At 36.1% G+C, this 27353-nt stretch overlaps 1 protein-coding gene across 4 annotated transcripts; it reads left to right on the top strand.

The window, feature by feature from the left end:
* Nucleotides 1–28: 28 nt before the first annotated feature.
* Nucleotides 29–25691, top strand: SIRT1 (sirtuin 1). Of its 4 annotated transcripts, XM_037010897.2 has the most exons (9): nt 29–528; nt 1794–1910; nt 3102–3343; nt 4645–4797; nt 12965–13112; nt 13752–13831; nt 14703–14889; nt 20467–21021; nt 23714–25691. In XM_037010897.2, exons 1-9 carry the CDS (start codon nt 156–158, stop codon nt 24037–24039), a joined length of 2181 nt encoding a protein of 726 aa, XP_036866792.1. In that variant the 5' UTR covers nt 29–155; the 3' UTR covers nt 24040–25691. The 4 variants fall into 4 exon arrangements, with proteins under 4 accessions (XP_036866792.1, XP_017532443.1, XP_073097071.1 ...); XM_017676954.3 differs by lacking the exons at nt 29–528; nt 1794–1910; nt 3102–3343 and adding an exon at nt 12346–12471 and having other exon boundaries at nt 4660–4797; XM_073240970.1 differs by lacking the exons at nt 29–528; nt 1794–1910; nt 3102–3343 and adding an exon at nt 12349–12471 and having other exon boundaries at nt 4661–4797.
* The last annotated feature ends 1662 nt before the right edge of the window (nt 25692–27353 follow it).

The raw sequence follows: 27353 nt of genomic DNA, 5'->3' as shown, positions 1-27353 counted from the left end.
TGGGTGGCGGGAGCGGCGGGAGGGCGGAGGCGGCGAGGGGCGGGTCACGTGACGGGGTTTAAATCTCCCGCAGCCCGAGCCGCGGGGGCGCCACTGCCGCGAGTCGAGCGGGAGCAGAGGAGGCGAGGGAGGAGGGCCAGAGAGGCAGTTGGAAGATGGCGGACGAGGTGGCGCTCGCCCTTCAGCCCGGCGGCTCCACCTCGGCGGCAGCGGCCGAGAGGGAGGCTACGTCGCCGCCTGCGGGGGAGCCGCTCCGCAAGAGGCCGCGGAGAGATGGCCCCGGCCTCGGGCGGAGCCCGGGCGAGCCCGAGCGTGAGCTGCCGGCAGCTGCCGGGGGCTGCCCGGCGGCTGCGCTGTGGAGGGAGGAGGCGGCGGGCGGGGAGCAGGAGGCCCAGGCGACGGCGGCTGGAGAAGAAGACAATGGGCTAGGCCTACAGGGCCTATCCCGGGAGCCGCCGTCGGCCGACGACTTATACGACGACGAGGGCGAGGAGGAGGAAGAGGCGGCGGCGGCGATTGGGTACCGAGGTGCGCAGGGCGCGGGCGGCCGGGACTGCGCATCTCCTCCCGCGGCCCCTCCTGGTGTGGGGTGGGGGCGCCCTGCGGGTTCAGGGAGGCTCGGCTTCCCGCCGCGGCCCTCCACAGCTGTGTTTTTCTGGGGCTCCCGGCACGGTTCTTCCCCTCCCCTCCCTTTTACCCTCAGTCCGCTGCCCGTCCGGCGGCCTCGCGCTTTGCGCAGCCGCCTGGCTGGGGAGCTTTCGCAGTTGGTTTTAAAATGGGGTCTCGACTCCTACACCTTTTGGCATATTGCTTTTGTTATTTTTTGCCCCCACCCCCCACCTGCAACTTTTGCATGTTCTTGCATTGACCTTTTGCAGTTTGTCTTTGCAAACGGACACGTGCAATTTGTGACTTGTTTGAGGGCCTTTAATTTTAAACTTTCTATACTGTGTGGCAGTACCTAGAAAAGTGCCTGGCACTTCTATATTCAATAAATATTAAGTATGTGGATGAATGAGAAAGTATTTTGACATTTATTACCCTTCTACAGCGCAATTAATAGTGGGCATAGAATTACTTTTACTTTGTATGGATAGTTTTTTTACTCTAATCATGTTCTTTAATAGTTTTTGGATCAGGTATATTTTTGTGTATATGTGTAACCCCGAAACATGCATTGACATTTTTCTGGCATGCTAAAGCAGATGTGTTAGTTGCATGTGACGTGTCGAGGTTTTATATTTTCGATCTGGGAAGTTTCTGTCCTGGATAGATGGGGGTCTTTGTCACTATATCAATAAAACCAATCAGTGTGTTATTTGATTATATGTGTGCATGGGGGGCTGGATTAGTAAAAGGACCCCTGATTTCAAGAAACACAGTTTAGAAGATAATCTTTGCATGTGTAGTATAAGAAAAGTGCAACTTGGCCATAGTTACAATTGAACAATTTTGGGGGTAAATTTTAACAAGTTTAATGAATTCCATTATTTGTGCATGACCAATTCAGTCTGTATTACTACTTTTTGTGTTTTGATTAAGTAGACTTAATTTATTTTTAGATTTTTATCGAAACTTTTAGAGTCTGGGTAGAATCCCTAAAGATAGGATAAACTGTTCTATGAACCTTGGAAGCTTATGCCATAGGCATTTTATACACAAGCAGCGTGTATGGTGAATGTTAAAGTGCTTTATTAAGTGAACATAGTTGCATTATAACCATTGTAGATTTTAGTATGTTTTAGATTCAGATTGTTTCAGCAGCCTTGAATTATTTTTTACTTACTTTGCAGATAATCTTCTGTTTGGTGATGAAATAATCACCAACGGTTTCCATTCCTGTGAAAGTGATGAGGATGATAGAGCCTCACATGCAAGCTCTAGTGACTGGACTCCAAGGCCAAGGATAGGTATGGCTTCTATAGTTTTAGAGAGTAAATGTCTTCTTTTCTATATTTTCATTTTATACCAACTAAATATATAATTTCCTGCTGCCTTCTAATCTGGGAGATTTAATGTCACCACATATTTCTAGGGGAAGTGTAGTGTTCTGCTCCGTTTTTATTTTTAAACAGCTCAAGCCTATGGAAACTGGCCTCTTTTCATCGGCCAGGTTCTACCTCAGGGCCTTTTCAATTGTACCCTCAGTATGGCGGTCCTGTCCTGCAGTTAAAATACTTGCTCCCTCACTTCATATCTGTTCTTTATTTTTTCTCAACACTTCTTACCATAGCTGTGTACCTAACTTTTTTATTGTCTTGATTCCTGTACAAGAATGTAAGCCCCTTGTGGGTAGGGATTCTTGACTGATTTGTATACTGTGTGTCAGTACCTAGAAAAGTGCCTGGCACTTCTGTGTTCAATAAATATTAAGTATGTGGATGAATGAGAAAGTATTCTGAAGTATACTACCAGATTTTTATACCAAATAATAGCATGACATCTCAAAAGTGATCTTGTTGTTAATGTGCTCTCGTTCTTTCAAAAATGCCTTGACTATTTAAATGTAGTGATTAGTTCCTTTTTAGAGTCTAATATTTACTGTATTTTTGTTTTTATCAAGCTAGGATACTGATGTAAGAAATTTCAGGGTAAGAAAATGCTCAAAACATCAGCACTGTATATCATTCTGGGAGAGATGGTTAAGGTCAAATTGAATATTACTGGAAAAAAATAATTATCAAGTTCCTTTTTTTTTGTTTTTCTTTGTCTTTAGTGATAAATAGTGGGCTTTTGGAACTGGTGAGATCTTTCCTATATTGATTTGTAGAACCTTTTTGTACAGACTTGTGTTATTGTGTATTTTTCTAGATTTTAGCCATAGAAATTTAATTCTGGTAATTAACTAGTTTGACTCTTAAAGTGCATTCTTGGTATTTATACCTCAAAGGGCAGTCTTAACTCCTGATCTGATGTCTCTGTAATCTCCTTGGGATATAGCCTTCGCTCTTGAAGATGTCACTTCAATGAAATATCTTTGCATTACATTTTTTTATTTTGCCAGAAAACCTTAGATTGCTAATTCCTTACTTCAGAAAATAGTTGAGATGCTGAATTATTTGGAAATGGATTTGACGTAATTCTTTTCCCTCTTAATATAGGTCCATATACTTTTGTTCAGCAACATCTCATGATTGGCACAGATCCTCGAACAATTCTTAAAGATTTACTACCAGAAACAATTCCTCCACCTGAATTGGATGATATGACATTGTGGCAGATTGTTATTAATATCCTTTCAGAACCACCAAAAAGGAAAAAAAGAAAAGATATTAATACAATTGAAGATGCCGTGAAATTACTGCAAGAATGCAAAAAAATAATAGTTCTAACTGGAGCTGGGGTATGTAAGATGTATAAAACACTAGTAAAAGCGAGAGGAGGTATATGTTCTTAGGCGTTTTCCAGTTAAACATTTTTTGGCATAGAAGAGCTTATCTTTATGTGATAATTGGAATTTGTGTTTGGAAACTGCTTCAGAGTGAGTGTAGCAACCGTTGCTAAGTTGGTTCAGTTCTTTAAAAACCTCTCCAACAACCTGCAAAAAAGATTTGCTTGTTAGAACAGTGAGTAAGTGGAGTTAAGCCAAAGTATTTACCTACATTATACCACAGCACCTAAAGGAAATGCTGGGTATTTTACTTGCGTTCAGATGTGTTAAGAGTCTGATGGAGAATTTGGTTACTTGTGTTTGATCTTTATGGAAAACCAGGAACCTAATTGGTATTCACAGGTAAAGAACTTAGTGTTAGGAAGGCAACAGATTCCTACCTCCCCTCCATTTTAATTTAAGGTGATATAATTGTAGTGTCCTGGCATTTTTCATTTGCCCTACTTAGGGTCGCAGTGAACTAGCTACCTAAGGCTATTGAGTATTATGTGTTGAATACAATATATGTTACAGAGTATGGTAATGATCAGGGCAACTCCACAGTAAATTCAGGCTTTTTTTTTTTTGCCATTTTGAGTTAATGGGAGGTGGTTATTTAATCTTAAAGGATCATCAAGAATAAATACCTTTTTCTCCCAGATGAGATTGCAACAAGTTTGTTTTACTCTGAGGTCAAAGTGGAGTCAAGGTTTTACTCTGGTAAAATTGTGATACAAAAAGATAACTTATGAAATCCCTGTTTGAAATGTCAAGGTTTATTTGTGGCAAAAGCATACTGTCTAAATTTATAATTAAAAATTAAGAACTGAAATATTATACAACATAATTTTTAAAGAAAATTAATATTCTTAAAGAAGTTAGAGCCCTAACCAGATGAGAGATGTCTTTGGCAATACTTGACTATAATAGAAATTCTTGCCTGCTTTCTTAAACTAATTTGAAATCATTTACCCCTTTCTTAATCAAATTGCAATTGCTTTAATTTGTTTGTTAAATGCTTAGAGGTTTAAAATTTGCCTGGCTTAAAATTCCTTACCCCATTATGACTGGAATGTGTTGGATTTAATTATCCTGGTTTTTTGGTGTCTTTTTTTTTTGTGATATTAGAATAGGGGACAGTATTTTGTTCTCCAAAAGAAGTGTCAAGCTATAGTGTTTTTCAGCTCTTTCCTAATTGTGTGATAGGAGAGCTGGTAATTATAAAGGTAGAGGTAGAAGATTTAATTGTACAAATTATGCCATGCATATTTCAGGTTTCTGTTTCTTGCGGAATACCTGACTTCAGGTCAAGAGATGGTATTTATGCTCGCCTTGCAATAGACTTCCCAGATCTACCAGATCCTCAAGCAATGTTTGATATTGAATATTTCAGAAAAGATCCAAGACCATTCTTCAAGTTTGCAAAGGTACTATGAACTCTTGCAGCTGTTTCTTTGACCTCCTTTCATGAAAAAGTATTGTTCACATTTAGGCTTCTTAAGTTTACTATTCATTGTGCAATAAATTGGGTACTAATAGTTTGGTGGAATGAAATCATTGAAAAAGTCATTTCAGTAAGAATTCCCTTCTTTTCAGAAGGGGACTGTCATTTACTTTTCTTCCTTTTAGGACTGAGTCTATTTGCAGAGAAGAGGCTGTTTCATATTTTTCAATTTTCAACTTCAGTAATGGTCTTTACATTTTCCAGGCTTTTTTAGAGGTTAGTAGACCATATGAAAGTGACATCACTGTTTTGATTTTTATTATTTTTTATGACTCATAAAGATGATAATATCTATTTTGGTATGTTTTGTAGTAGCCAGAATTTAATACATGAGGATGTGCCTGAAAAATTTGATGACTTGTGGAGAAGATTCTTAGGTTGTGTTTTCGTCAAGGTTGCTCTTTTCTCCTCGAGTTTGTAGAGCTGCCCTGTCCTGTCCACAAGCCACTAGCCACTCAGGGCTGTTGAGTACTTTAGTGTATTGAGATGTGATGTAAATATGGAAGACATACCAGATTTTGGAAGCCTAATATGGGAAAAATAAAAAATAATATTTTATTTATTGTGTATTAAATACTGATTGTATCTGGAAATAATGCTTTTGATATTAGGTTTTAAATTATGACAATTTCACACTTAATGTGGTTACTAGAAAATTTTAAATTAATATATAGTTCACATTGTATTTCTATTGGACATCTTTGCTGTAGAGTATAAAGTTTGAAATTAAGGTATACAATGCCAAAGAGATTTCAGTCATTAGAAAATGTTTTTCTCCCTATAGTTTAGACTATGGAAAGAAATTGTAAATTTGTTATTGCTAAATTTCAGTATATTTAAAAAGGGTCTTTTGCATTAGTGACTTTTTTAGTGAATCTAAAAATTAAGTGAACCTACACCTTAATTAAATTAAGGTAACCTCAGCTACTTTCAGACCATATAATCTATCTACATAATTATAGACAAGCTCTTCTAATTAAGAATAACATTAAATTGGTTGACTAACTTTAAAGAAATAAATTTGTTTCATCCACGTATGGTTATAAATAGGAATTGGAATAAAATGGGGAAAGTGTATTAAAATTTCTTGGATATGATTTAGTTAATTAAGCTAATTTGAAATTTTTTCCAACAATGAAAGACTTTGAATCTTGTAAAAATTTTGGATTTTTCATTTGTCAGCAGTAATGATGGTCATCCATATCTAGCCTTTAGAACAGATACCTAATTCATGGTGAATAAAGTTTCTTTTTTAAATTATATGGTTGTGAATTAGTAAAGATAATACTGTTTTAACATACTGGCACTGGTAGTATTACTGCATATTTTTGAAGACCAATGAAATACCACCTAAGTTATAGGTTTCTTGAATTGGTCCTAGGACACTGGCTTAATATTCCTAGTTAGCACAAATCAACTTTTAGAAGGCCAGCAAATAACTGGAAATTACTTTGATCATATCATCTGATAATAAAAGCTTGACTCATTAGTGCCATTTATATGGTACTCACAAGGTTTGCTGTAAATTCTGTGTTATGAGAGGGAGTAAAATGTGTTCCCCAAACTTAACTTGTCAGCATTTTCCCCCTATCTTAAGTATATATTAAATTGCCTAGTAAAGCAGTAATTTGACACTTGGGAAAAATGTAACTGAGAATAGAAAAATAGCAAGGTGAGAAAGATTGTAACCTTAGTTGTCTAATGTACAAACTGGGTATTCATTTTTAGCTTGAACTAGTTTTGACATGTAAAAACCTGTGGGAGCAGTTCAGAATTACTCTGGGAAAGAGAAATTTATAGGAACTTCTAAAAATGCACTTAATAGAAATCTAGACAGTGCATAAGAGGAAATATGAATTACAGTAGTAATGGCACATAGTTATTGTGTTACAGTGTTCTTAACCACTGGACAGATGTTATACCACCTGGGAGAAGAAAAGGTTGGAGAGGGCAGCATATTTCACTTTATAAAAATTTTAAGAATTTGTGCATGTTTTTATTAATGAACTGAAAACAAAAGTTGAAACAGCACAACCATTTTTATTGTCTATATGAATTTAATTTTGCTCAATTGCTTTTCTGAGTTTTCATTGAAGTTAAGAGCTAAGTAAATCTTTGTAACTGTTACTCCTATAGAATTGCTATACTTTAATTCTCACATTAGGAACTGCCTAAAAGAAAGCTTCTAGCTGCAGAAATAGCACTTAATAGTAACAGGTAGGAGAGATGAGTTAATTTGGGCCTAAAAATGAATCATTAGGGAAGGCTTAAGAGGAAATTGGTAAAGACAAAGAATGGAAGAGTATCCAAAAATCGTGGGTGAGGAGGGTATGTAAATACTGTTATACAGTGTTTTACTAGACTCCTTAAATACTGCATGAATAAAGAATAAAATACTCATAACCTAAGATTCTCTACCAGTTGCCATAGTAGGCAGGAAGTTCATTAAGATGGCTTCTGGTTTTTGTTAGTTAGGAGAGAGAAAACAGTAATGCAAAACCATGAAAACAGGAAATATTACTAGTAAAATTTAGATATTTTGGAAGAAAGAATTTCTGTGCATGTATGAATCCATTGATAGCATATAATTATTGAAAGGAAACTTAGATTTCATTCAGACTGAAAATTCCAAGTTATGGGGAGGTGTGTTAAAGACAGTACTGGCTCCTTAGAGGGTTTCTCAATATGTTGACATTTTGAGGTAAATAATGCTTTGCTATAACGAGCTTTCCTATGTGCATTCCAGGATTATCAGCAGCATCCCAGGCCTCTTTCCACTAAATGCCATTAGCTCTCCAGTTCCCCAGTCTTGACAATCAAAAATATCTCCAGACATTGCCAGTGTCCCCTGCAAAATTGCTCTCTGCTTGAACACCAGTGTATTACAGTGTGCCATGCTGTGGTACCACTTTGAATTCTTTTGACAGAAGAACAGTAAGGCCACTTAAAGCTATATAGCCATGTTATGAACTGTTATCGCCTAATAAGGGCTTAAATTGATAATGAATTATGGTCATGATTCTCAGAAGTTAAAATAATTCACTGATGATAAAAATGAGTGATTTTATTAAGAATCAGTGAAGGTGAAACTGAGGATGTATAAAAACTTTTAGAAAAGGACTGCATTCAAAGAGCATAGTTGCTGTTGCCACATTGAATTAAGTGAATGTTCTTTCCTCTAAAGTGATTAGAATTCCTGAAAAAGTGGAGGAAGAAATAACTGAATTTTATGAACTTAATTCCAAAAATATATCTTTATATTTAATAAGCCATCTCTTGATAATCTCTGAATACCAAATTATGTAGTTATAAAAGTTAAGGAATTTAAATACATACATATAAATGTTTGTATAGTATTATAGCTGGATATGTTTTACATACATATAAATGTAAGTACAGTATTATAGCCGGATATATATTTATAAAAATAGGGTCTTTTATCTACTGCTTTGGGTTTGTGATATTTTCTGTTTAATACAATAAACTTTTTCTGTCACATACCTGAATATAATGGTCATAATGTTCATGAGGTAGTGTACTGTAATTTTGCAAGTGCACGTTTTTGGATTTCCTACTTTTAGTCATTACAAATAGTGTTGCTATTTGCTATTGTCTTTTCGGTGTGTTTCCAGTGTTCTTAGGATAAATTCCTAAAAGTGAAATTGCTAAGGGTCCTTATATAGGTTGTCTTTACTACTACCTGGAAAGGTTTGAATAAAATACACTGCTACCAGAAGTGTATTAGGAGGCTGATTAAGCATGCCTCTGGCCCACATCCCCTCCTCAAAAAAAAATCTCCACAACACATTTATTAGCATTAAAATATTTTCAAAAAATTATGTTTGTGGGTATGTATATGTATGTGGTATATATGGTTTAAAAAGAAATTACAACAGTACAAAACATAAACATTAGTTGGCCTCTCCCATCAGTCTTCCCTACATCTAATCTCTTTCCTCAACGGTTAATATGGTAAAATGTTTTCTTGGGTATCCTAGGAAAAAAAAAAAGCCTGTGGGTGTAGGGACAAGAGTATTACTGTTAAGTTTCTAATAATACTTTAAAAATGAATACCAACAAGATTGTCCTTTTCTCTGCCTTTTTTCCCATTCAATATTCTTGGAAATAGTTTTATAATAGCAGTTAACAGATACACTTCATTTTTTAAAAAAGGCACAGTATTATTTTATAGTTGTACCAAAATATATCTAATCAGTCTCCTATTACTGGATATCTTGAGTTTAAGACAGTTAAAAATATCAGATTAACAGATAGGTTGTAGCATCTTATGTTGATATTCTATTTTTATAAATGTGCGTCATGACTGCTTTTTACTATTGGCTACGTGTACAATTTTGAATTGCCTGTTTGTTCTTAGCTATTCTTTACCATTGGGATGCTTTCATTTCTCATACTGATTTGTGGGAACATTATGTATTGAAGACTGTTTTAAAGCTAGAGGGTAACTGGAATTCCAGCCTCCAGTAATCCCATGAAGTATATTTTACTAGTGTAGACTGGTCTTAACAGATTAGTTTGTAACATCTTATAGAAATGGTGCTTAGCCTAAAAAATGGGAAATGTGAGGTAGAGGTATCAAAAATTGAAAAGGCACTATTTATTGTATAGTGGCTAAGGGCTGTACTTTGGTATCAAAACTGGGCTTAAATGACATCTTTGCTACCTACTGGTTCTTGTGACTTTTGGCAAGCTAACTTCTGTGTCTTGGTTTTTCATACACAAAATGGGAATTTATGTGCAACAGTAGGGTCAGCAAACTTTTTCTGTCGGGCCAGGTAGAAATGACACCTGCTTTCTGGACCACATAGGAGCTCTTACATGTACTTTATTTACTTTTATAGCCTTTAAAATGTAAAAGTCATTCCTCAGCATTATGATAAAGTACTCCTGTTATGTGTGGTACATACTAAAACTTGATTATATGGTAACTTAATAACTTGACTAATTGAAATTCACTTGTGTTAGATTAGTGTGGGGTTTGGCAAACTACTGCTAGTCCAAATGTGGCCTAATACGTGTTTTTATACAGCCTCTGTGCTAAGAGTTTTTAAATTGATGGGAGAAAAAAAAGTCAGTGACCACAAAGAAAGATTTATTGGAACACAGCCATGGTCATTAATTTGCATAGTGTCTATGGCATCTTCTGCACTACAATGCAAGATTTTAGTGCTTGCAACAGACTATATGGACAGAGACTGCATGCCCTGCAAAGCCTTAAATATTCACTATCTGTTGTTCCTGTGTGGAAAAAGTTTGCTGAAACTTGAATTTCGCAGAGAACCAGATTTTCTTTAAAAAGCAGCTGAATTTGTCAGGTGTCTAACCTTAATTTGTAAGTATTAAGATATTGAGCAGTCTATTCAGGAGTGGTTTTGTGAAATGAATGAAACAAGACAAGGAATTATGAGGATTTTCCTGACCAGGATTGACAGTTTCACTTCTTTTTTGAGGTTCTAATTTCTCAGCTCTATTTACTACTTCCCACTGCTCTGTTAGGAGAAGAGAATTTAGCAAATAGTGGCGTATCAAACTTTGATGAATCCTTTTAGCGTTTTTGAGGAGCTGCAATTAATATTCTGGCTTTTGATTGGGGTCTCTTAATGCTAGAAATTTTGAGAAGCAAGCAAGTGAAGTGCATCTCTGGAGGAAAGACGTCATTTCTGTGAAAACTCACTATGGCAGATCGTTTCAAAGGTTTTGTTCTGACCACATTGGTTGCCTGTAGCCAATTGGTTACTGGATTGCTTTGTATATGGAAGCAGTGTGTCTTTTTAAGTGTTTCAAGCCATTAGTCCCAGCTTTGCTTCCACTCTAAGGATCCCTATTGCAGGAACAGAATGGCCCAGCCCACAATTGGTTCCTTAATAGAATTTCAGGATGTTCAGATTTGGGTTGGCCTGTCTTGCATAAAACAAGGCTAGCATGTCACAGTTCCAGCATGCAAGAATTAATCCATACTTAATCTGAAAGTTGTATCCCCAGTCACTTGGTTTTTAGCAGTTTTCAAGGTTAGCTGTCTTGGGGAATAGTTTCTCTATTTTTTAAAAATTCCTTCAAATTATATCCCTTAAGGAACATAGTATTTAAATCTAATGATTCAGACAAGGCCCACTATTTGAAAGGAAACTAAGTTAAAATTCAAATCACTTATGTTCTAACATAAAATATAGGCTTATAAAGTAAAACAAAATCCTTCATCCCCAGCTGTAGGATTTGATTTGTAACTTTAAGAGTTAAACTACCCTGAAATGTTAGGGTTTGACATGAAAGGAAACTGGAACATACAGCAGCATCTAGTGTCCCACACGTTGTGCTTCTTAACCTCCTCTTTGGAAAGGTTGCCAGGGGATGCTAAGGCACACAAAAGTTCCTCCCAGGAGGATGGAGTCTTGGTACTCTTGTGACCCTGCTCTTAAGGTGCTAAGTCATTTGTTCTGCATTTGGAATGCTGTTATCACTTTCCTTTCTACTATAGATCCTATTTTACCTATTGCATAGCATATTCTAGTATTTGTTAAAATACTTTTGACAGCTGTGTCCAGCAGGAGCTTTAAGAAGATACTGTGATGTTTAATTCCTCTAAATGATGTACTAGAACAAAGCACCCTGGGAAGAAAACAGTGGTTAATATAGCACAACTCGGTGGTCCAAAACATGACGTGGCTTTAAGTTTTTTATAAACATTAATAAGCTCTTTGCCTGTTACTTCTTTCTGTATGCATTATCTTTTTTTTCCCTAAGTTGCAGAGTTGTCCTTGAAACTCAGAAAAAATTTGAATGTGAGAATTTTTTATTTCTATATATAAACATTTTCAGCAGCATATGCACATGTATGTGATTATGAGATTTTCTTATTTTTTCACAAAAGGATATCCCTATAGTTTCTTTGAAATATTAAATATATTAAAAGTAAAGTCATCTATGACCTTACTAAACTTTTTGTATGTCAGAAGTGAAGGTTTCACCACCTGTTAGAGCTTGTTTGTATCCTTCCTGACTTGATACTTATATGAACATACATACCGATTTACGTGTGCATATAATTTACATTTTTTCTTAATAACAGGACAAACAATTACACACACTAGTGACTAACTTGTTTTTTTCACACCATGGACTGTCTTCCAGTTGAGTGCATCTAGGCATCCCTTACTCATTTTAATGGCTGCATATTCAACTATTAAGGATGTACCATATTTCTACAACCAGTCCCCTATTGATGGACATGCGGTTGTGTGTAGTTTTTTGCTAGCACTGTAATAGGTTAGGAGCTGTAATGAATGGTAAGGAAGTGTAGGTAGCACTACTACTTTAAAGGAGAAACTTCCTTTGCCATAGTCACTTACTAAATGAAATTTAATAGAAACAGTTAAAAGTTGAGAGGACCAAAATTGATACTTTTTCTCTGATCTTTTTGCCATGTGTATATCTGAATTCTTTGTTTTTAAAGAAGAAAACAGCATTGAAGCATTATTTGGGGGGAAAAACACACACACAAAATCCAGCAACTCAGCATTCATGAGCAACTCTATACTATACCAGTATGTGCCTGTGCAGTGGAAGGAAAACAATTTTGGTAAGGAATTAAAACTTTAGCTTTAAACTTCCAACAGGTTGATACTTATAATGAATGATGAATCAAAAATTTTTATTATGTTGACAGTGCCTTTTTTTAGTTTTAAAAAAATCACTATACCTTTGATATCGTTTAAACTTTCCCCCTTTTTCCTTAAAACAAAAACAAATTGAATTTGCAGCCAACAACAATTAGATATATCCTAAGATGTATAGTTCTTCTGACTTTTATTTAAATATCTATTAATGTTTGTTAGTTATTTGTGGGTTGACTTTATCCTTTTCTTCAAGGGGCCAAGTTCACTAATTGCTGAGTTTTATACAGTAACAGTCCTTTGTAGGTATGTGTTGCATCCATGAGATGCTTTGACATGCTCATGTATTTTTTATTAACTTATACATGGGAGATTATCATTGGTAGTTTTTGTTAAACTTGAACACATGACATCTCTTTTACTTCTTTAATCTTTTTTTCTGTCTTTTGCATTACATAGGAAATATATCCTGGACAATTCCAACCATCTCTCTGTCACAAATTCATAGCCTTGTCAGATAAGGAAGGAAAACTACTTCGCAACTATACTCAGAATATAGATACACTGGAACAGGTTGCAGGAATCCAAAGGATAATTCAGTGTCATGGTTAGTAAATTGAGAATTTCTGTTACCCAGGAATGGAGATTAAGCCTTACAACTTAATCTATGTGATCAGCAGAAGGTAAATTAAGAAAAGTAGAATGCCAAAAATGAAAGTATTGGCCTTGATACTTAAAGCATCACAAAAAAATAGATATTAATGTGCTTTTAGACTTTAAGACGTGGCTGTTGAATTCCATTAAATTTTTAAGTAACCTTTTTTATTACAGAAGTGGCATTAGCTATATGTGAAAAAACATTATCTTTATGAAACCAGAGGAACTGGGTAGTGTAGATGTGTAGGATTCAATAAGACTTTAAAACAATTATGAACAGACCATTTTCTTATGTATCTAAATGGTTTTTTAAAGATGTCTGTTAAGGTCCTTCATACAGTTGCAACCTTCCAACACTAGTTTAACCCTGGGAGGAGTTCCTTTGTTGTACTAAGTTATTGTACTCAGTTATTGGGCATTGGATTCTCTCCTTATTTATTGTGTCTCAATTAATCATCCCCAAGATTCTCCTGTAGAGTGTCTTAAAAATTTAGAGTTCTCTAACTTTTCTGGTATCTTTAAAATGTTTGGGGTATGTTTAAGATGGAAACATTTCCTTAATAAGCCTGTGTATGTTGGTTGCCTTTAGGTTCCTTTGCAACAGCGTCTTGCCTGATTTGTAAATACAAAGTTGACTGTGAAGCTGTACGAGGAGATATTTTTAATCAGGTAAACTATTGCCCATATTTTAGGGATTGTGCAAGCGCCTCTGATCTGTTTCTTCTTTTGCTTCCAAATCCTTTTTTTTTCCCTGAAAGTATATGATACAGAAATCAAAAGAGAGTGGGAATTCTTTGAATACCTTAAATCGAAAACAGTGCTCTATAACATCTCTAAACTGATGAAATTGGCTCCTTAATATCAAAGCCTAAAATAAAAACCAAGATTGTAAGTCAGGTGTTGCTAAATGACTTTTCTCCTTATTCTCCCTTTTAAGCACCTCTCAAGAGTTGGGATCTTAAAATGTGTAAAAAGTATTTTATGCATTCTTACTGCCCCCAAAATAAAGGAAAATATACCAGAGAATAAAATAAAAAATCCAGAAATAAAATTTTGTGTTGTATAGCTGACTGTATATATAATTATGGGTAGTGAATTAAAATGGAATCATTGTAATCTTGCAAATCTTTTTTGTTTTTTAAAAATTAAGGCTTGTATGTATACTTACATATGTATGTACATGTGTATATATGTGTGTGTATATATGTGTGTATATGTGTGTGTGTGTGTATACACACACACACACACACACACACACACACGACAGTTTTCCTCTCAATATATGATGGACTCTTGAATGCCAAATGTAGATACACAGTTATAGCAAATACATAAATAACAGCATTGTCTTTCATTGTGTTAATAAGCTGACTGATCCCATTTAGATTGTATCCAGTTTAACCTGCTATTTGACCCACAGCTTTCCTTTTTTCTTTGATAATTTTTGAAATGCATTCTTAGGGAGTGTGGAAATGTTGACTGTTTCTAACTTGGGTTTATCCTTCTCTTCCCCATCTCGACCAAAATCGGGAATATGTAGGTGGTTCCACGATGTCCTAGGTGCCCAGCTGATGAACCACTTGCTATCATGAAACCAGAGATTGTCTTTTTTGGTGAAAACTTACCAGAACAGTTTCATAGAGCCATGAAGTATGACAAAGATGAAGTTGATCTCCTCATTGTAATTGGGTCTTCCCTGAAAGTAAGACCAGTAGCACTAATTCCAAGTAAGTTGGTGATTTTTAGAAAACATTTTTCCATAAATTGTCATGGGTTGTGGGTCTCAACAGTAGACCCCAGTGATCTTACTCTGTTTCTGACTAAAGAGTGGTAAAGAAACAGACTTTATAGATGACACTCTTGACAGTCTCACATTTTGGTTGGGGTAGAAGGCTGCCAAAACAGAAGAAAAGATCATTTCTATTATATATATGAAAAATTAAGACAGAGGGACACAGTTCAAAACTTCAAAGGAATGTGTTTTTAATGTGGCAGAAGTTAGCTTCAACTAACTTACATGTAAGAAAAAGTCCTGAATTACCCTTGAACCTTTGGTAATCACGAATCCAAAGCCTGCAATAGCATTAAGTGCATACCTGTCGATAATCACCCTCACTATAAATGGTTTGAATGCACCAATCAAAAGACATAGAGTCACTGAGTGGATAAAAAAACAAGACCCATCTATATGCTGCCTACAAGAGACTCATTTCAAACCCAGAGACATATACAGACTGAAAGTAAAGGGATAGAAAAAGATATTTCATGCAACTAAAAGGGAGAAAACAGGAGTTGCAGTACCTGTGTCAGACAAAATAGACTTCAAAACAAAGAAAGTGACAAGAGACAAAGAAGGACATTACATACTGATGAAGGAGTCAGTCCAGAAAGAGGATATAACTGTTATAAATATCTATGCACCCAACACAGGATCACCTACATATGTGAAACAAACAAATACAGAATTAAAGGGAGTAATAGAATGCAATGCATTCATTTTAGGAGATTTCAACATGCCACTCACTCCAAAGGACAGATCAGCCAGACAGACAATAAGTAGACAGAGGCACTGAATAACATACTAGAACAGATGAACCTAACAGACATCTACAGAACACTTGATCCAAAAGCAACAGGATACACATTCTTCTCAAGTGCACATGGAACATTTTCAAGAGTAGATCATATACTAGGCCACAGAAAAGCCTCAGTAAATTCAAAAATTGAAATTGTACCATCCAGCTTCTCAGACCATGAAGGTATGAAACTAGAAATAAATTACATAAAATGAAAAAGCCCACAAACACATGGAGGCTTAATAACATGATCCTGAATAATCAATGGATCAATGACCAACTAAAAACAGATCAAGCAATATCTGGAGAAAAATGACAGTAATACAACACTGCAAAATCTGAGACGCAGAGAAGGCCATGCTAAGAGGGAAGTATATTGTGATACAGGCCTACCTCAGGAAAGAACAATCCCATATGAACAGTCTAAACTCAAAGTTAACAAAACTAGAATAGAAAAAGAACAACAAATGAGGCCCAGAGTCAGTAGAAGGAGGAACATAAAGATTAGAGGAGAAATAAAATTGAGAAGAATAAAACAGTAGAAAGAATGAAAGTAGGAGCTGTTTTGTTGAGAAAATAAAATAGATGAACCCCTAGCCAGACTTTTCAAAAATGACAGTCTACACAAACAGAATCATAAATGAGAAAGGAAAAATCACTACAGACACCATAGAAATACAAAGGATTATGAGGGAATACTGTGAAAAATGACATGCTAACAAACTGGACAACCTAGAAGAAATGGACAACTTTGTAGAAAAATACAACCTTCCAAGGCTGACCCAGGAAGAAACAAAATCGAAATACAATTACCACCAAGGAAATTGAATTGGTTATCAAAAAAACTACCTAAGAACAAAACTGGACCAGATGGTTTCACTGCTGACTTTATCAAACATTTAGTGAAGACCCAATACCCATCCTCCTCAAAGTTTTCCAAAGAGTAGAAGAGGAGAGAATACTCCCAAGCTCATTCTACAAGGCCAGCATCATTCTAATAGCAAAACAGGCAAAGACACCACAAAAAAAAATTAGACTAATATCCCTAATGAACATAAATGCAAAAATACTCAACAAAATATTAGCAAGCTGAATTCAGAAATTCATCAAAAAGATCATCCATCATGGTCAAGTAGGATTTATTCCAGGGATGCAAGGGTAGTACAATATTAGATAATCCATCAACATCATCTACCACATCAACAAAAAGGACAAAAACCACATTATCATCTCCATAGATACTGAAAAAGCATTCAACAAAATTCAACATCCATTCATGATAAGAACTCTCAACAAAGTAGGCATAGAGGGCAAGTACCTCAACATAATAAAGGCAATATATGACAAACCCACAGGCAACATTATACTTAACAGCAAGAAGCTGAAAGCTCTTCCTTTAAGATTGGGAACATGTCAAGGATGCCCACTCTCCCCACTTTTATTCAACATAGTTCTGGAGGTCCTAGCCATGGCAATCAGGCAACACAAAGATAAAAGGCATCCAGATTGGCAAGGAAGAAGTTAAACTATCCCTGTTGGCAGATGACATGATATTGTACATAGAAAACCCTAAAGATTTCACTCCAAAACAAAAGTTGCAGAATACAAAATTAATAAACAGAAATCTGTTGCATTCCTATACACTAACGGTGAACTAGCAGAAAGAGAAATCAGGAAAACAATTCCATTCACAATTGCATCAAAAAGAGTAAAATATGTATGAATAAACCTAAGCAAGGAAGTGAAAGACCTATACTCTGAAAATTACAAGACACTCATGTAAGAAATTAAAGAAGATACCAATAAATGAAAGCACACCCTGTGCTCATAGATAGGAAGAATTAATACTGTCAAAATGGCCATCTTGCCTAAAGCAATCTACAGATTCAGTGCAATCCCTATCAAAATACCAACAGCATTCTTCCAACAAACTAGAGCAAATAGTTATAAAATTCATATGGAACCACAAAAGACCCTGAATAGCCACAGCAATCCTGAGAAGGAAGAATAAGGCAGGGGGTGGATTATGCTCCCTGACTTCAAGCTCACCTACAAAGCCACAGTTATCATAACAACTTGGTAATGGCACAAGAACAGAACAATAGACCAATGGAACAGACTAGAGAGCCCAGATATAAACCCAAGCATATACACAGTAAAGGAGCTGTGGACATACAATGGAAAAATGACAGCTTCTTTAACGACTGGTGTTGGCAAAACTGGACAGCTACATGCAAGAGAATGAAACTGGATTATTGTGTATCCCCATACACAGAAGTAAACTCGAAATGGATCAAAGACCTGAATGTAAGTCATGAAGCTATAAAACTCTTAGAAGAGAGCATGGTCAAAAATCTCTTGAATATAAGCATGAGCAACTTTTTTCTGAATGCATCTCCTTGGTCAAGGGAAACAAAATAAAAAATGAACAAATGGAGCAACTACATCATGCTAAAAAGCTTCTGTACAGCAAAGGACAGTACAGCAAAGGACATTATCAGCAGAACAAAAAGGAATCCTACAGTATAGGAGAATATATTTGTAAATGACGTATCCGACAAGGGGATAACATCCAAAGTATATAAAGAACTTAAGTGACTCCACACCCAAAAAGCAAATAACCCTATTAAAATATGGGTAGAGGATCTGAACAGACAATTCTCCAAAGAAATTCAGATAGTCAACAGGCATATGAAAAGATGCTCCACATGAGTAATTATCAGGGAGATACAAATTAAAACCACAATGAGATATCACCTCAAGCCAGTTAGGATGGCCAACATAGAAAAGAATTGGAACAACAAATGCTGGCGAGTATGCAGAGAAAGAGGACCCTCCTACACTGCTGGTGAGAATGTAAACTGGTTCAAGCATTGTGGAAAGCAGTATGGAGGTTCCTCAAAAAACTAAAAACAGAAATACCATTTGACCCAGGAATTCCACTCCTAGGAATTTACCCTAAGAATGCAGTTTCACAGTTTGAAAAAAGATATATGCACCCATATGTTTATTGCAGCACTATTTACAGTAGCCAAGAAATGGAAGCAACCTAAGTGTCCATCAGTACACGAAAGGATAAAGATCATGTTGTACATATACACAATGGAGTATTATTCAGCCATAGGAAGAAAACAGATCCTACCATTTGCAACAACATGGATGGAGCTAGAGGGTATTAAGCTCAGTGAAATAAGCGAAGCGGAGAAAGACAAGTACCAAATGATTTCACTCATCTGTGGAGCACAAGAACAAAGCAAAAACTGAAGGAACAAACAGCAGCAGACTACAGAACCCAAGAATGGACTAATAGTTGCCAAAGGGAAAGTTGCAGGGAGTGGGTGGGAAGGATGGCAGGGGAATAAGAGGCATTATGATTAGCACTCTAAATGTGGAGGGTGGGGCATGGTGAAGGCAGTGTAGCATAGAGAAGACAAGTAGTGACTCTAGCATCTTACTACACTGATGGACAATGACTAATGGGATGTGTGGTAGGGACTTGATAATGGGGGGAATCTAGTAACCACAGTGTTGTTTATATAATTGTATATTAATGATACCAAAAAAAATCTAAGAAAAAAAAAGTCCTGATTTCATATTTTTAGTCTTAATTTTAGTTATTTTTCAGATTTGATTTTAGGTCCAGTAAGTTTAAATGTATAGCTAGATAGAAGTGTAATATACTCATGTAAGGTAGAATCTGGGTGCTCAAAATGGTTTCTTCTTTTAAGGATATCATGTCATAGTCATTGTATATGGATCTGTTTTACCCATAAGGGTGCTTGTGTGTGTATAAAATGCTCAGATACGATATAAGTCCTGGTTACTCTCAGGAATCTCTCTCTTAATGTGCTCCCATACTATCTTTTTTTCTCCTCTAGTAAGGAAGCAAGAGAGAGGAGGATAGAGGACTAACTCAGTAGTATCAGGTGTGCTCTAAAAAGTAAGGGAAGGAGGTGGAGAGACTATCAAACCCTTAACCAGAGAATTAAATTGGACCTCTGCACAGCAGTGAAATACCCAGCCAGAGTAAACAGTTGGAAGAAACAAGGGGAAAAAAAGAACTGAAGAGTTATATTACCTCCTTGTTAATATAACTCTATCTTCCTTAAATACCTGTGACATTCTATTATTAGACTATAAGACAGACTGTAAGTAAACAAAACATGAAGATTTAATGTATAAGCCCCTTTTGAATTTTTTTACTTGAAGGCAGAGAAATTCTTAAAAGCATTCTGCAGGGTAATAGTGTGTTGGTGACAGGAAAAGGTAATTTCAAGAAAATGTAAGATGCAGGTATATAATAGTGAAGAATGGACTTGTATGAATTTTCATTCTTTATATCTAACTATTTTAGTAGAATAACAATCCCTGTGTACCAAGACCTGTATCCCTGACATCTATTTACTTAATTTATCCACACTGCAACCTTGTGGAAAAATACTGTTATTTCCCTTATGCAGACAAGGAAAAAATTGAGATACAGAGTGGAAAGGTGTGAGAAGATTGTTCATAGGTAACCAGGAGCAGAACCTGAAATTTTATTAAAGATGCTTAACTGCTCATTTGTTTACTGACAAGTTGATTAAATGTAATGGTTTGGTTAGGTATCAGCAGCAGGTCTCTTTTTTGGTATTGGAATCATGTTAGATTTTGGCAGTGCATTTGTTGTGGCTTTATTGGCTTAGCTCCTTTCCCTCTTTCTAACTCTATTTTTTACCCTGTTTTTAGGTTCCATACCCCATGAAGTGCCTCAAATATTAATAAATAGGGAACCTTTGCCTCATCTGCATTTTGATGTAGAGCTTCTTGGAGACTGTGATGTCATCATTAATGAGCTGTGTCATAGGTTAGGTGGTGAATATGCCAAACTTTGCTGCAACCCTGTAAAGCTCTCAGAAATTACTGAAAAACCTCAACGAACACAAAAAGAGGGTCATTTGTCACAGTTGCCACCCACACCTCTTAATATTTCAGAGGACTCAAGTACACCAGAAAGAACTTCACCAGATTCTTCAGAAATTGTCACACTTTTAGACCAAACAACAGAGAGTAATGTTGATAAAGATGGGCCCGAATCAAAAGATCAAATGGAAGAAAAATCACAGGAAGTAAAGACTTATACTAGGAACATTGAAAGTGTCACTGAACAGTTGGAGGGTCCCGATTTAAAGAATGTTGGCTCCAGTAGTGCAGAGAACAGTCAAAGAACTTCAGTTGCTGTAACAGTGAGAAAGTGCTGGCCAGCAAGACTTGGAAAGCAGCAGATTAGTAAGCGGCTTGATGGTAAGACAGACCCTTGAACCATTTTGAATGTATAATTATTTTAAAATATTTGCAAGAAATGAGTGATTTTGGCAGATTAGTTGATAGAGTAACTTTCTGCACATAATGTGAGCTGATTGGCATCTTACATAGGGAAGAAGTAGTGTGTTTAAAATATGCTCTGTATCCTTTTTTCTGTGTGGCGTGAGAAGGTAAGCATTAAATTTCAGAAGAAAACTTTGAAATATTGGGTGCTTTGCCACTGTCAGGTGAGCTTAAGCTGGTAGAAATAATTTGAGCTTTGGGTGCTTACTGTGAGCCAGCTGCTTTATATACATTATCTGATTGAGGTAAGAACTATTGTTTCTCCACTACAGGTGGGAAAATAGGAACCTCTAGGTTAAAGTAGCCCAGGCAAGGAAACAGGAGGTGGCACAGCCAGACTAGATTCCAGGTGTATCCTAAGAGCTTGTCCTCTTAACTACTATGCTGTCTCAGATTGAGAAAACATCTTTGCTGCTTCTCCGCAGAGTATCAGGTATAATGTCTAACCTACTTTGACATGAGAAGTCTTTACCAAACAGTATTAATCAACATAAGTGAAATCACTTTCTACTTTTTGGGTCATTAAATCCAAGTAGTCTACATGGTGGAAAATCATTACTTAGTCAAAGTAAAAATATATGCTCTTTAACTCAGACACACAATCTTATACAACTTAAAAAATAGGTAATATTTAGAAAGACAGTACCTGGAGGGAATTAAGTTATCAAAGGCTTCCCAAAAAGCCTAATAACATCTGACTTTCCTACAGAAAGTGTAGAAGAATGCTTATGTCTGCAGATGCAGCAGTCATCAGAAGTAGAAAGACTGCTGTTGATTTAGTCAGGTATCATGAGTGTACCGCATACAAAGCGTGCATGTGCACTGGAAGACTGGTGTGGGGAATTGTTTTGGACTCTCTTTTTGACAGTTGAGTCAGACACGCAAAACTCTTTGCTCCAGGAAACAAAGATTAAACGTGGAGATGTCTCTTGTGGTTTTACTGTACCGAGTTAGGCTTTAAAAATACAGGCATTGGAATTAGACCTGAGTAGACTCAGATATTGTTTCTTAATCTGTAAAATGGGGAATAAAGTTGTACATACTTCACAGTATTGTGAGAATTAAAAAGATAATAGATGTAAAGAGCATAAAATTGTAGCTGTTGACAAATGACCACTAGACTTTTACACTTATTTTAATTTGTCACTAGTCCTGTGGTGAGAGCAAGGGTGAAAAGAAGAGGGAGCATATATAACTTTTAAGTTCATCTTGATAGCTGCCAAGAGGGCAAAATTGGACATGTGTAGGGTGCTTGAAGGCTGAGAAACAGATTAGTCAGTTCTAGGAGGAAGGGAGTTTGTAGAACAGAATAAAGCATTTTTTTAGAAGCATAGGCCAAAACTACAGAAAGAAAAGTAGAGGACAGCTGTATCTGGGACCCTTAAAAAACAGAGATGGCCCTGTTAAGTGCTCGACAGAGTTTTCTGTTAGCTGTAACACAAGTACTGGAGTCCATTCTCCAATAATGGAAATGCTTATTAATGGCCTAAAAAACTAAATAATGTATGTTCTCTTGAAACAGATGTGGGCTCAGATGAGAATTATCACACATTAGGTTGTTCCAGATAAGAACTGGGTCATGATGCTTGGCAGATGCATGTTACTTCAGATCAACTGTGTTATGAATCAGTTTGGTATGTGGTGCCCTTTACAGTATGTGTGATAAAAGACAAGTTAGAAGTTACTTGTTCTTACAACTTTGAGTAGAAAACATTTATCATTAATGTTTAGGGCTCCTAAGTTTTACACTTAAAAATCACAGTGTAAACAAAAGCAGTTAAACCAAATTTGACCAAGCTAGGACTTTAGAGAACTTTACTCAGATTCAAACTGGTGCTTTTAAGAGTAGAATGTGTGGAGGTGTTCTTGACCTCGGGTCCTTAATGGTAGAGAAGGGGAGCTCTGCTTACCATCCTAGACCACATCTTCCCTCTGAACACAAATTGGGGGGGGGGGGGGGAGGTGAAGTACAATGGTAGATGAGTGCTTCTCACACTTGAGTGTGTACAGAGAACTACCACAAAAATACCTTCTGACTCAGTGGGTGGTGGACTGAGAATCTGTTTCTAACACTTTAAGATGATGCCAGTGTACAAAGGTACAACTCAAAGAAGTGGTGAAGCCATAACTGAGAAATCAAGTTTTATCATAGACAGTTAAATTAAAATATGTAATGAAGAGGCTTTGAAAGCATAATAGGTGCTTTAAAGAAGTTAGTTAACATTCAGTGTACATGAATTATTTAACTTTATCTTCATCAGATCTGTTCAAAGGTTAAGTAACCTTTATTGAACGAGGTTCTCAGTGTTTTTTCATACTTTACCTCATAGGGTTGTTGTGAAAATTACTTCATTTTCCAGATGGGGAATTTGAGGCATAGAGAAAAAATGCCCAAATTAACAAACCTGGTGAATGACAAATAAGATTTGCACCCAGGATGTTGTCTATAGCTTAGTTTTTTAAAAATGCTGTAGTGAATAGCTTCTAGTAATGATGCTCAGATTAAAGACAAAATGGAATCTACACTTACTCCACACTGCCCCCTCATACTGAATTAGATTTTAGTAAACTGGAAATAACATCATTTCTCTTTATTAATCTATTTCAGGTAATCAGTATCTGTTTTTACCACCAAATCGCTACATTTTCCATGGCGCTGAGGTGTATTCAGACTCTGAAGATGACGTCTTATCCTCTAGTTCTTGTGGCAGTAACAGTGATAGTGAGACATGCCAGAGCCCAAGTTTGGAAGAACCCATGGAGGATGAAAGTGAGACTGAAGAATTCTACAACGGTTTGGAAGATGATGCTGATGTTAATGAGAGAGCTGGAGGAATTGGACTTGGAGCTGATGGAGGTGATCAGGAGGCAGTTAATGAAGCTGTAGCCACAAAACAAGAAGCAACAGACATTAACTATCCAAACAAATCATAATGTAATAATTGTCCAGGTACAGGAATTGTTCCACCAGCATTAGGAACTTCAGCATGTCAAAATGAATGTTTACTTGTGAACTCAGTAGAGCAAGAAAACCAGAAAGGTGTAATATTTATAGACTGGTAAAAATAGACTTTTCTTCCTATGAGTAATTTTTAACTTGCTTATTTCTGTACTTGTACACAACACTAACTTTTTTTTTTTAAAGGAAAGGTACTAAGTATCTTTTAGTCAGTTGTTGGTCAGGACTTTTTCATTTGTATGGTACATCCATATGTATATATAATTTTGTTTTTGCCTAGTGAGTTTCAACATTTAAAATTTTCAAAAAGCCATTGGAATGTTAAGTTAATGTAAAGGGAACAGCTTATCTAGACCAAAGAATGGTATGTTCATGCTTTTCTTTGTAACATTGAATGGTTTGAAATCCTCAAATCTGTCTGCTAAACTTTTGGTTCTTTATTAGCACAATTACCTATTTTTAAACACTGGCATTTCCAAAACTTGTGGCAGCTAACTTTTTAAAAATCTCATGACTTGCAATGTGAGTAGAAGTCACCAATATGTGGGAGAGCACTCAGTTGTCTTTGCTTTTAAAAGTAAGACTTGGTGCTAAGAGTTTCAGGAATATTGTATTGTTCAAACAAAAATGGTTTTGTACTTCCTGTGGACATGTAGTAATGTCTATATTGGCTCCTAAAACTAACCTGGAAAACAAATAAATAGTTTAGAAATATTTTTATTGCTTTAGAAACAGTAGTGCCTGCCTAGTTCCCCTTATTTTCAAGAATATTTTCCATTCTTGTTTAAATACCTATCACTGTGGTAGAGCTTGCATTTATCCTTTTCCAGAAGTATTAAACTGCCAAGATGTGAATATGCAAAGCCTTTATGAATCTCTAATAATGGTACTTCCACTGGGGGGAGTGTAATATTTTGGACTGTTGCTTTTGTTTTCCATTAATGAGAGCAACAGGCTCCTGATGACAGTTTCAAAGTAATAGATGTTAATTATAACTCAACCTGTCTCCTGTTGGAGGATTTGGTATAATAAACACCAAACTGCTAGACTAGTATTATGGAGGTGAACATGTAATTTCTAACAGCAAAATAGTGAAACTAGTTCCTGTTACGTCTTCTATTTAAAAGTTTAGCCTGCCTTAAAATTACACATCAACTTTATCTCAGCTGCAGAAATACTTTCCCCAAATCACAAAGTATTCCTATGTTGCTTTAATATTTATTACAACTTTTAAAAAAGGGTTTGAAATACAGCTGTTCTTTAAGATACCCAGCTAGGACAATTACTGCGAGAGAAAAAATTTTATCAAATGGCCATTTCCCTATGTAAAAGTCATCAATCTGAATTTATTTGGCTACACTGAAGGATGCAGTATATTTAGTTGTCCATTTGCATGATGTGTGTTTGTGCTATAGATATTTTAAATTGAAAAATTTGTTTTAAATTATTTTTACAGTGAAGACTGTTTTCAGCTCTTTTTATATTGTATATAGTCTTTTATGTAATCTACTGGCATATGTTTTGTAGACTGTTTAATGACTGGTATCTTCCTCCAATTTTGAAATACAAAAAAACCAGTGTTTTATACTCGTACACTGTTTTAAAGTCTATTAAAACTGTCATTTGATTTTTTTCTGTTAAGTTATATTGTTCAAGGTATGAAATTTTAAAATCTTGAAGAATTTTTGCAGCTTTGAATATTTGATGCTTTTAAGTCTAATCTAATGGTAGTTAAGCAAATATTGATAGTGCTGGTTGTAGGAATTGCTCATCACTAAAAGTTCCAAAACTACTAGTATTTCAGCCATTCTAAACCAGGGGCCTTAGGCCCAAGCCTTTTCCCCTTTTTTATCTATTAATAAGAACTTCACAAAGGAACTAGGACTTTGGGATTAGGGGTGCATCAGGGAACAGTGGAAATAATAGTGAACTCAAGAGCTCACAGGCTATAAAAGCCAGGTTATCTCTGTGGAATTTTGGTCTCCTGGTGCTAGATCTTGCAAGTCTTTTAACACTTGGAGTCAAAAAAAGACTGCAGACCACATTTGGTATGAACTTTTTGAGGGTGTCCTGACCTGGAAAACTATTTTTGTCATGGACAGGAAGCCAGGAACATGCCCTTTACAAGGTGTACATAATGTATAAAACCTTGACTGGCAGTTTCTTGCTCTCAGCTATCCTGCCTTCCTCCACAGCAAACTCTTGTAATGAATTTAAAAAATAATCAATCTTACAAAAATTACCTGTACACCCTTTTCCTCATTATCTTACAAAAATAAGAAAAAGTGACTTCAAATATGCACAAAATGGAAAAGCAGGTAGTTAATTAACACCTTAGGAGGTATGTAGTCACTTTAGTCAGGCTGTTTTTTTACTAGAGCTAATTATATTCAATATTATTCCCACTACCCTTGATTAATACAGCATATATTTCACTAACGGAAATAACCAAACTAATGGCAGATGATGGTTTAATTAGCACTGTTATTGGTGGCACGTAACAGGGTACCTTCAACTGATGTTTTACATCATCCACCTACTAAGCATTATTTGATAAGTTGTATCTTAAATCTCAGCTGCTAGACTTGTAATTTAGGAGAGTGTGCATGCACACATGTGCACATCAGAATATCTCCCTATGGAATGAACAAAGCCTAAGCCTTAAAACACAAGCTAGGATGCTAGCAGAAATACAGAGAAAATGGTCTAATAACCTCTCTCCCTTCTAAGGGGCTCTCAATTGGTACTTTTAAAAACCACCTGGGAAACTATAATCTGAACATCACCTCTCTGAGGTAACATTTAACTGGCCTAAGGTGGGGCTTGTGCATAGTATTATAGAAAGTACCATCAGGTGACTCAAAAGTAGCTCGCATGGGTGGGGGCCTACTGAGAAAGGGTGAATTCTAGCAAAAACGACAAAATTCCCATTACAAGTCCAAATGGCCAAAGTGCAAAAGAGGCTGGCGAGTGGTGAAGAGGCGGAGAATAGGAACATTTGCCCTTGCTTTCAGAGAGCTTTTTTACTGCTAACTCTTGAGGGGAAGACCTATGCACATTGCACCTTAAGACTTTTCTGTTAAACTAAATGGAGTTAGTCACCTATAAGGAAGGCCAAAAATCTGTTAGAAATTAATGAATGGACCCAAATGAGTGTCCTCTTACTTTAGGTTTCTCAGTTTTAAAAAACTGTTCTGGTTTTATTTCATGCAATTTTCTAAAGCATGTTGGTTCTAATGTCTTCTCAGTTTGAACAAGGCTATTGGTTAAAATTGCTACTGAATTAAAA

Source organism: Manis javanica, chromosome 7, assembly GCF_040802235.1.
Source record: "Manis javanica isolate MJ-LG chromosome 7, MJ_LKY, whole genome shotgun sequence".
NCBI classification, from domain to species: domain Eukaryota; kingdom Metazoa; phylum Chordata; class Mammalia; order Pholidota; family Manidae; genus Manis; species Manis javanica.
This window is presented reverse-complemented; position numbering and strand designations above follow the sequence as displayed.